Source organism: Etheostoma spectabile, chromosome 16, assembly GCF_008692095.1.
Source record: "Etheostoma spectabile isolate EspeVRDwgs_2016 chromosome 16, UIUC_Espe_1.0, whole genome shotgun sequence".
Taxonomy (NCBI): Eukaryota; Metazoa; Chordata; class Actinopteri; order Perciformes; family Percidae; genus Etheostoma; species Etheostoma spectabile.
The window spans coordinates 15,973,602-15,985,090 of NC_045748.1; the positions used below are offsets into that span (position 1 = coordinate 15,973,602).

Sequence of the window (11,489 nt, forward strand, 5' to 3'; positions counted from 1 at the left end):
TTATCAGAATGTTAAATTTATTCAGCATCTCAATGCATTCAGCATAACCTTGTCCTGTCAGTCTGTAATCAAACTACTGCATGATGCACATATTAGAAGTATTAAATTACTGATAAAATAAACTTCTATTGACTTTCCAGTGTACTCTTACAGCAGAAAAAAATATACAGTGTGAATATGTAATTACAGGATACGTTTAGTAGATAATGATGACTGTCTTGCATTCAGGTGGATTCATTGTCTTGCAGTTTCAAAGCCAGAAGAAGCAGGTTGGACATCTATAATAGATAAATAACTGTAAGTATAACATCTTTTTTCAAAAAATGGTACCATTTGAAGAATCACTAATAGACACTGTCAACCCACAAACTAACCTCTCTGAGATATTTGTCTCTGTCCTCTTCTCTCCAGCCACTCTGCAGCCGAAGCAGCCTGTCCGCAGTCTGTGGCGTCGTCTGTTTCTGGTTCTTTTGTTGCATCAGTGCCTCCATCAGTCGTTCTGTGACCCCAGCGGTTTCAAAGGGTGTGAGGTAGTCACTGTCCTGGTTTGTCTCCTGCAGTTCAGGTAGGCTCTCGATGCTCTTCTTTCCCATCAAATGACCTGGGGAGTTGCACGAAACAGGTTGCATTAACTTAACTGTTATTGGTCAAACATTCGGTTCAACCAACTGCCATGATAATCTGTAATTAAACTGTAAATAAAAATCCGCACTTTAACAACATTGGAAGCCTGGATCAAACACATTGCTTCCAGTATTTGTCTCCCATGATCATCTTTCTTATCCACAAGAAGTATGATTAATTACTTTAATGTAATTGAATTTACTGAAATTGATTTATTTTGTGAGACTGTCCAGCCAAAGAAAATATCTGTCTATTACAGGAACAGGTTTATGTATGAGTTATTAGAGCTGACACAGAGATGAGACATACAGGCAAATCACTGCATTAGTCCAATAAATAAATAGGCTAAGTTAACATTATGGTTATTAGTGAGCAACTATTTGTTTGCATGCATATCAAGGAGTTCTAAATTAGCTTCAAATATTTTATATGTCTGCTCTAAATTTTATCGGCAAATATGGTGCACATTTACCGAATAAATCAAGCAAATACCGTTTTTTGTTTTGTTTTTAAATATGGAGTTTCTCTTACCTACTGCCCAGTGGTTGCCCCGTGGATACATTTTGCCAACGACAGCTGCAGGACTCTGTGAGCAGTACAACATACACGGTACTGTAGCCAGAATAATAAAAAGTGGCCACGCCGGTCTGCAAGTCCATAAAAAGCACAAGCACACTCCGCTCATGTTATCAGAGAAAAGGTCAGATCTTAATAGCGGTATTTGAATCCTAAGTTGCAATTATCCAGCTTGATCTTACTTTAGAAAACCTCCACCATGGTCGATAGTTCGTTGTGTGAGCCGACGTCGCACCGGGGTAAAAGTTGCAGCCTTGTTGAAGTTATAGCCCACTCCCCGATGTCTTAGAGAGAAATGACCAAATGATTAAAGTTAAAAGCCCCTCCTAATACAAGCTGCACGTCAGCGGGTGTTTTTTAAAAGTGCCACGGTGGTGAAAAAGTCGTGATGATAATTGACTATGTAATTATGAGGCGTTTGCTTGCCATTGTTTGTTCAGAGATTGCTGGCGATTGCGGGAGGTTTCAACGTCATTTCACTATGATGGATGTGACTTCTGAGTTATTGCTTCCGTAAGTAGGCTATTCAGATATATTTTTTATATGAAAAAATAGTAGTCTCATATCATACACATGGAGTAGCCTATAAGCAAACTGTACATTAAGTTGGCTGGTTGAAGTACACACCAGAAATGCCCTTTTCAAAGTATTAGATAGGCTATAAAAAAAATAATAACAATAATAATACTAATAATAAATTATTTATTATTTTATTAACAGATCTATCGTGTAAAAAGCCTTTCAATGTTGAAGTGGAGAAAATTTTAGTAGGCCTACTTAAAATAGCCAACTGTAGGGCAGTGATGTTTTAAATGCTATTAGTCTTCAAGTAAAAAGTACAACTGTCAGATAAATGTAGTAGATTGAAACGAGTAGGCCTTTGCCACCAAATTAGCATTGCACTTATGAGGGAGTTTTAAAAACACTATCAAAATTGATACAGCAGAACCAGAGATATCTCTTCATTATTCCACTCAATTCTTCTTCCTTGTCAAAACCCATTAAACTACAAGTTTGAAATTTGGAATTTTTTTGAATTTCTTTTTTTTTTTTACATATGACTATTAGTACTTCTGCGTGTTGTATGATTATAATATATCTATCAATATATTTTCAGTATCCTGTAGGAGTGTCGAGTCCGAGAAAAAAACCTAATGATTTACAATAGTTACAATAGAGACTGTCCTCGCCTGAAAAAGGCTCCCATAGGTTGTTTGTTGTTGCCATTACGACTCATATTAACATTTACAGTGGTGGCCCCCTCTAGTGGCAACATTATTTAACAGAAAGCCTGTATTCCAAACTAATCATTTACCAGACAGTGAAGGTCCAAAAAAAGATAGGTAACGTAGAATCCAGGATCCATGTTTTGGGAGCTTGACTCATACTATGGCATTGTAGTTTAAATTAATCAGATTTTATACTAAATCACTGGATTACCCCTTTCAGTAGAGTACTTAAAGTACATTTGCTGAGTTACTTCCACTTCTAGGAATGTCAGTGTATAAATACTCTGTTATACGTGAAGGTTTTTGTCAATCCATTCAAAGTTTAACAAGTACAGAAGTATTCAAAAGTATCAAAAGTACTCATCATATAGAACGCCCACTTTCAGAATGTTAAATTATTATATATTATATTATGGGATTATAGTATTGATGCAATAACATGTTACCAGCATTTTAACATTGATTTTACATCTTAAGATTGAAAATAACTACAAAGCATAGCTGTCATATAGTAAAACTAACAAATGGAGAAGTAGTATAAATTAAGTCGCATTATTCATCCAATTACACTACAAGCATCTCTAAACTGTTATGAAGTACAGTATAAAATGCACCATAGACTATATTAACCAATGAGTGTTTTATTCAAAGGGCGAGGGGAACCTGCAGATTAGAATCAGAGCAGAACCGAATAAAAAAGCCATGTGACCCCAAAAACTGACTTCATGCAACATTTAAAGACATACCTGACTTGTATGCAACACCAGTTTAATTTAAATTTGAATTATTATATTGTGTCTGTAGAGTTTATATTTCATTGTGAAGAGCTTTGTGACATTTATTGTGCAGCTACAAAAAACGATGTACTCATTAGTTTGTGCAGTTTTCTAAACGCTGCCTTGTTTTCAGAGCAGGGGAAATTACGCAGAATTTGTGAAAGAACACAGGTCATGAACAATGATAATTCATATTTTCGCTGCAGACAACACCTGTCGTGTGTACAGTTACAAGAATTTGACAATGCGGCATATGTCTGCTTGTTATGCGTAGTCCACATCATTTATCGGTACAGTTTATTACAGTGTATTTATCTCCCTTGGAACTGTCAACAGTGTGAATTAAGCAGTCCGCAAACACAGTGAGGGGAAATTCTCATACTTGACTGATCCCTTTCATGACAGTATTGACAGACAGATTGCCAGAGGAAGAGATCAGTGAGGACAGATAAGGAGTCCACACAGGTAAGTAACATTTTGTGTTGAAAAGGTTGGCGGTTTCCTCCGGGTATTGTCGGGTCAAAAGCCCCACAAACATCGCACATTGGAGAGTATCTCAGCCTCGTTACATATCTGTGTCCAAGGATGACCTTAACAAAACAGGATGAGTCACGTATGGTCAAAGGGCAGTATCAGGTAGTGCCATCTGAAATATTTGTTGGTTTATTTTTTATGCGAGACAACAAGATTCAAGAAAACATCTTGAGAAATTCCAAGAATATTAAATGTGTCCCTGAAATAAAAACTGCTTTGTGTTAATTTTTTAATTAACGTATACTGAGAGGCCAAGGAGTTCATAATTATTCACCCTCTCATGAGTTCACCAACAGCCAACAGTCACGTCTGATTGCCAGCCCTTGAGCACCTGCACTAGAGACCACAAAAATAATTTAAACCACACAATTAAACCAAATAAATAATTAGTTTGAAAGTTTGCATAAGAATGATTGAATGCGTCATTCAGGTTTTTTTGCATGTACAAGTTGGTAATTATGAGTTTTGATTGATTCAATTAAAAAACAACTATAGTTCTCGATACATTGGTATCCTCCTGCTATGCCTACATTTTTTTTTTAATCCAGTAAAAGGTACTATTAAAAGTAAGAGTGAATAATTCAATTGTACAATAATGCCAACGGTAATATCCTGGTTTACTCTTAACTTCATTTATTGGCAGTAGAAACAGCAGATGGCACTGTTGGGCGAATATCAATCACAGTCAACGATTTTTTATGGTGAGTCATGTTTCAATAACTAAGTTTATATTACACATATACGGTATGTATCATAGGTTGTTAAAAGCATGCAACCACTGATTTCACTTTATACATTATCTACACTCTATGTTTTATTATCATGTACTGTATGTATATAAAACAATAAATTATAGTAATGTTACATGTTTCTTCAGACTTATTTGATTGCATTTCATGTATATTCAAGTGAAACATAAGTGATCTCATCCTCAAATCTCTTTTTGAGATGTGAAAATAATTCCCTTTCTAGTTTCTATTCTTCCTTTTGAAGTGTCATATGATACATTTAGTGTTCTGATGGTGCTGCCTAGACTATAATAATGTTGGCCTTATGAAAGCAAAAAAGGGGCATTTAAGGAAGGAAGGAGTGACAATAAGATGAGTTTGCCATTAAGAGGTCTGTGCTGGCAGCTGTCCAATCAGAGACATTGTAGGGACTTCTGGGACTTAAAGAAGCATATTGCTTTGCTTTCATATAGTTACACAAGCGGCAGAGAGAATATAAATGACTACTTCTATTCTTTGCAAAGTGCTTGTTTTGATAAAGAAGGTGCAACTATTTAATGTCTGAGAGTTTCACACATTCTGTAGCAGCTCTGGTTGGCCACTTAGTGAGGCAGTGGGGTTAAAAAGGTTTTAATTGGTGGTTAAACTGGGGCTCTGGATTCTCCAAAAGGATCCTTAAGGATTTTTAAAAGAAAAGGCCATAACTTGTGATGGGTTGGTTCATTTTAACTTCACAAGTCAAAAAGGTTGGGAGCCACGGGTTTAAATGGAGACTAAGGGCAATCAGGGCTATATCATTGATTTGTTCCCTTCGAATATATAGGATATTATTGAGTTAATATTATGTCCATGCATTTTTTATAGAGCTAAAAAGTTTAGATCTTGTTGTGGGTATGTAGCAAGTGGTCGTGCTACCGTGACGGCAGACATGTGATCCGTCACAGATCTGGACAAAAAGGAAATGCACTGTAAATGACAGAACTTTAATAATTACATACTGTATATCTACTTCACTTAAGGCGAGGAACTACAGGCAAAAACATCATTTTTTTCATGCACTGGTCAATTTTGGGACTATTTTGCTTACATACATTGTCTTCTCTCAGACTAATGAAAATATCCTACATATACATTTAGGTGTTTACTTTTACTTTGTCTAGATTTCTTCTAAAATTCACCAAAAGTTAGTATTAAATAGCCTAACGCCTCATTTGCACATTAAAACGCAAAAATTCTGAAACTATGTAATAAGAATACTCTTAATGTAAGTAATCAACTGGCCGAGTTTCTTGGCACTATCCATTAGTTAAAGTTTTACCCCATTTACCTGTAGTGCATCCCCTTAAAATGTGTTTAAGCAGCTTCTCTTTGCTGCTCATAGCCGGCATGAATGGAGACAATGTGACGTCGTGACTGTGACTCTGTTTGGGGTGGGGGAGCATAGCAACCTCAGCCTCCTCTCCTGCACGGAATCTGTCAGAGGCGGGGGGCACCATGATGGCCTATTATGATGCACAAATCTAACTGCCTTGCAGTGTATAAATTGCATTTGTGTTGTCTGATGAATACATCTGGCTTTATCCTTTACACAATGAAGGCTAATTAGTTTATGCTGCAGCATTCATGGCTGTCTTTGATAGGTCTGCCAGATGTATCAAGGACTGGTAGCAGGCCAAAGAGAGACAGCCTCATTCAGCTGAAAGCCTCTCTCTGCAATCTCCCAGGTAGGTAATGAAATACTTGTTTTGATCCTGTGCAATAATGGGATGCCACCTTTTACGCTTACATTTTCTTGTTATTGTTGAATATAACAGGTTATTTCTGTCTGTACACTGCTGTGGAATCTACTTGAATGAGCAAATCATGCTTGTATTTGCATTGTGAAATAGCATGGTAATGAGTTACAATCCTTCATGTGTAGGAGAAAATCATGCCATTACTGTATGTGTTGTCATTCCATTTGAGGCTGAATAGTAGCCATATGTCTCTTATTTTGATATGTGCTTTATAGGTATGCATGTAGGTATGTGTCTTGCTGGATTCAAATCAAAGTTTATGACACCTCCATCCTAAATAGCCGACAAGACTGGTTGACCTTGGCATACATAGCCAGATAATGGGCGGTTGGGCCTGGGCCTCCACTATTTATGCAATATGTTATAAATATATATTTGTTATCGATTCCTGAATACAAATCAGGATTGAGTTTATCAACATATCCCCGCGCCAATAGGCTACATGGCTATGCTATGGCACAGGCCTAAAAGAACATGTAAAAAATTCAAGTGCTTATTTACTCTTCTCATGCTCATTTCCTTTTTGTCCTCTCTATTTTTCCCCCACCTCCCTGTCTCCTACTCTCTCTCTTCTTTCTCTGCACCAGCTGCTGCTGCTGCTGCTCCAGAGCCAAAGTGGAGAGTCCCCTCGCCCCCCTGCATAGACAGAGACAAAAGGCCTGATTCGCCTGCTGAACACTGCCCCCTTTCTCTGTCCGTCCCTTCATGCACGGCCGTAGTGGTGGTGGTGGTGGTGGTGGTGGCGGGGGCTTTAGGAAAAAACGAGGCCCGGACTGGGACTAATATCTAGGACTGACCCAGTGAAGGAGAGTGGAAGAGGGGGAGGGGAGGAGGAGGATGGGGGCTGGAATGGTTGGGGCTGAGTAAAGGCAGGTGCTGAGGCCTCTACAGGAAGACTTTTTTTCCTGAATATCCCTCAGAGTGGAAAATAATTTGACAAGGGTATGCCACATTTACCTTTATATATGCATGAACGTGCATGTTTATGTGTGTCTCTGTGGTGGCATATGTGGGCAGGGTTGGCATGTGTTTGATGGCAATCATGGTGCATGTATAGCTTGTGTGTGCCCATGTCAGATTGTCTGTCCTGGGGTTTTATACATTATTTATCTGTATATCACAGTGATGGGTGTAATGCTGCTGCGGGCTGCATGAAAGTTTTTAGTTTTCGGAGAGACTACCAGTGTATCTGGGATGAGAGCCCTGGGGGAGAAATAGACCAAGGTAGCAGACTGAGTTTCTACTACCATCATGGTTACCTAAAAATGCTTCTTCCTTTTAATGTGTTAAGTTGAATCTCAGTTTCTATTATCAGCCAGCCTTTTTACATTATTATGTTTTAAATCGAACCTCTTACAACCTATTTTGTTGTTCACATTGTATGATTTCTATCATTTTCTTTACTGTTGTCCTGTTTTCATATGTCATGGTAACTGTGCTAACCCAAACACCATCTTTTTTGTGCATTTTCTGGACTTATTGTACGTCAGTGCAACCAACCAGAGCAGTTAATCTCCTTAAAACATGTTGCCACCTTTCTATCAAATGTTGTGTTCTTGTTTGACTAAATGTATGACAATAAACAAGGTGAAAAATGTTGCAGTGTTTCCAGGTAGGTGGGCACACTGCTTGTGCCCGTGTGTTTCTGAGGCTGTATTGCAGCACAGGGCTTTGTTGGGTGACCGGAACCAGATAAAACTGGTTTGAGGCAGACAGAGGGCTGACAGGAACAATGCCGCCCCTTGGCTCCAGGGGGATAGACATCTTAGCCACCGGCTACCATGGAACAGGCAGAGACCACGCTCCTGCTGTTGCTTGCTGCTGGCTGGATGTCGGTGTGCTACGCAACGCGGCTCATAGTGAGGGAGGCAGGGAGATGTGGGAAGGGACGAGGGCAGGGGGACGTGGCTGGTTGGGAGTTCTGTGAATCTGCAGTCTGGAGCCTCCCATACATACACACAGACACACATACACACACATGCAAGAGCATGATCTATCTGTCTGTTGTATGTCTGTGGGCTGCTAGTGGTGCAGAGAATGACTAAAGAGGATCCTTACCCAGGACCACCACCACTCACCAGATCCCTGGATGTAACCTGACCCTGTATTCTGGGCCTTTGCATGGTCGGGAAGAAGCAGGACTTTTTTTTTCTCCTCCAGGCAGGGTGGGGTGGGTGGCTTTTTGTGGGTTAGTATTGTTGTGACTGTTTGTTGCAGGATGGAAGGAAGAAGGGAAAGGTTTGGCTAGTGGCTGGAGAGGGACGGAGGCAAGAGGGTGAGGAGTGGCTGATTCACTTGCATGCTTCCACCATTGTTGTTTTACATTCACTTTACTGAGATTTTAGTTTTACATAGATTATGGATTTCCGGTGGTAACGATGCATGTGTATTACACTGCTGTTGTTTAAGAGGTTCTGTGTATTTTTGACATTTGTCTGTTTTTAACCTTAATTTACTTTCTACGTCAGGCTGCACTGGCTGTCATGGCTGTGACTAGCTGTTCTTTCCACCAGGCCTTTCTCTCTCTGCTGCAGCTTCACAAAGCTCAGCAGCCATTTTTTCCCCTCACTGCATTTCTTACCAGCCTCTCCCTCCATAACATTTCTCCATTTGTCTCTGTCATTTTGTTTATGTGTACATCATTGTCTTTACCCCATCATCTGGAGTAAACTGAGAATTTGTTTTTGAATTTTTTTAACTAAAGATGAGGCTACAAGATATAGGTCTGTGTGTGTGGGTGCAGATGTGTTTTGACCATGCATTTGAATCAAAGAGCAATACTGGTTTAACTGCACGCACTGTACAAGCAGATCAGCTCCATAGCTGTGCCTTTTGTCCCCAACACCCATAATAAATACAGACACAGTGCATTTCAGTCCCACTATATCTTATTTTCAGTGCTCACTATTAGAAAAATAAAGAGTTGGCTTGGTTCTGAAGAGTTATAACCCACTAAAAGTTAAGTTTTTCTGATGTTAAACACTGTATAAGACTTTTGGCTAAAAGAATTCACCTACAAAACATGTTTATGAACATTGGTTGTTTTTGATAAATAAACATGTGTTTGATTAAGTGTTCATCCTTACAGCTTTTCCCTCACCATATCGGAAGTCTTCCCCTGTCGTCATGTTTATATGTACATATTTCATTCAGCTTAAAGCATAACTCTCGCCAAAATGCAACCTAGGGTCTTTTTTGTGAATGTATCCGAGTCAAACTTTCATTTAAAAGCATATTTAGGACAGAAACATCACTTTTAAGATTTACCGTATTTTCGTTTTGGATCAAATGGCCTTTTGAATGTAAGTGCTAGGGGAAATTCTATGATCACATCAAAATCACTTGTTGTGTACACAAACTCTTTTTGACTGGCAAGATGGCAGCAACCGGAAAAACCAACAGCTAAAGTGAGTCGTTCAAAAACTCTCTTTTTAGTAAACTCTGTGAGCACAAACAATGTTCTCAATGTTCTTGTTCATGTGTAAAGCCCCAGGTGATATTTTGAGCAAAGTTTCAGTGTTTTCAGTGTTTGTAGTGTTTTAAAAATACTAATAAAAAAATAAATAAATAAAAATAGAAGTGTCTCTAGAACTCCTATTCAAAAGGCCATTTGACTCAAAACAAGAATACGGTAAATTTTAAAAGTGGCGCTTCCATCCTCTATATGCTTTTAAACAAAAGTTTGACTCGCATACATTCACAAAAAGGATCCTAGGTTGCATTTTGGCGAGAGTTACACTTTAAGCTAATTTTTGTGTTTTAATGTGCAAATGAGGCGTTAGGCTATTTAATACTAACTTTTGGTGAATTTAGAAGAAATCTAGACAAAGTAAAATGAACACATAAATGTATATTTAGGATATTTTCTTTTCACTAGTTTGAGAAAAGACACTGTATGTAAGCCAAATAGCCCCAAAATTGATAGGTGCATGAAAAAACAATGTTTTTGCCTGTTTTGTTTAGAAGTTTTAATCACCCCTTAAGCCAGCTGATTGACAGTCTACTGATCACTGAGGACTCAGGGAATTTAGTGAAAGGAAAACTTTTAAAAGTACTAATCATATATATTGTATTGTTAACCTGGACCAGATTCATAATCCTCCTGATTATACATTAGAATAAATGTATAAAAAGAGGTACTCTCTGATGCCTCTCTTGCCTCAGTCCATTAGAAGCTTTTCAAGAAAAGTAAAATGGATCACATTAGCACACTGGTATACTGTTTTTCTCCCTATGTCATTTGTTTAATTATAGCAATCCTGACCGTGCAATGATTGAAGAGGAAAATGTTTTGCTAATTACCCACATTTAATGTCATCAAAATGTCAAATCTACCCCCCATGATGACCAGCAAGTGGTTCCCTGGTGTTTCTTTCTGAAACAGCTCAATAAAGTTACCTAACGTGAAGACAAATGAGTCATACATAGGACTAATTGTCACCTGGACTAATTTTTTCAGAAGAGCTTTGCATCAGTGTGGTGCACAGACTGAATTGAAGATGTAGCAGGAGAGCTCAGTCTACTAATGTACTGTATTAAGTAAACATCAAGCCCCAGAAAGCAGTAACTAAGTCAGAGTTAACGTCGTATTTTATAAGCTGTACTATATGTGGACACTGGTGCACAATGTGGTGACAAATGAAGGAAGTCATACAAGCTGGGAATCTGTGTGATATCACAATATTGATAACATGAATTTGTGATCAAGTATCATACTGTTCTTTCATTCAGTATATAGCTAGGACCTTTCCAACATGAGACAACTTTCAAGAACTCAAGTAATGCCATTGTCTGTTATAATATTTAACTGTAAAATGAATGAAAAATATTTTTACAAACGGTACACATTTTTATTGCATTGTGCTTCAGTGCAGGGCTGAAAAAGTTAATTGTTCTTTCATATATAGACTCAGGAAATCCGTATGTAATATTCTCAACTAGTGAAGAAATTATGTTAACAGCTATTTTTAATGTAGAATGTCTTGAGCCGCTGCTTCCATTACAGTCAACAATCTACAGTCTAGTAAATGGGAAGGAAATTATAAATAAATTATACTGACTGGAATGTACATCCACCCTCCATGCCAAAAATCCCATTAAATCATTATCTTTGAAGAACTATTGTGTTTGTTTTATTTCCTTTACTGGCTAAGACAGGATTGTTTATACTTTTTCTCATCCATAAGTTATGATTTTTTCAAGGAATACAGATTTTTGCATTGCTGA

The 11,489-nt window shown here is 38.1% G+C and overlaps 2 protein-coding genes across 6 annotated transcripts in view; one reads left to right on the plus strand and one right to left on the minus strand.

Annotated features, from left to right (window-relative positions):
* grp (gastrin-releasing peptide) overlaps window positions 1–11,489 on the minus strand; it is a 23,782-nt gene continuing 12,293 nt past the window's right edge. For 2 of the 4 annotated variants that reach the window (XM_032539869.1, XM_032539868.1), the window contains exons 4-7: window positions 1,383–1,484; window positions 1,156–1,271; window positions 375–601; window positions 1–278 (exon numbers count right to left, since the gene is read on the minus strand). In XM_032539869.1, the coding sequence (XP_032395760.1) occupies window positions 225–278; window positions 375–601; window positions 1,156–1,271; window positions 1,383–1,484 (499 nt within the window). In that variant the 3' untranslated portion in view covers window positions 1–224. The remainder of the gene's footprint in view (window positions 279–374; window positions 602–1,155; window positions 1,272–1,382; window positions 1,485–11,489) is intronic. The other 2 variants (XM_032539872.1, XM_032539871.1) reach the window with 1 other exon arrangement.
* znf532 (zinc finger protein 532) overlaps window positions 5,584–11,489 on the plus strand; it is a 16,504-nt gene continuing 10,598 nt past the window's right edge. The window contains exons 1-2 of one of the 2 annotated variants that reach the window (XM_032539848.1): window positions 5,584–6,191; window positions 6,851–8,538. The gene's annotated coding sequence lies outside the window, so the exon portion shown is untranslated. The remainder of the gene's footprint in view (window positions 6,192–6,850; window positions 8,539–11,489) is intronic. The other variant, XM_032539849.1, reaches the window with a different exon arrangement.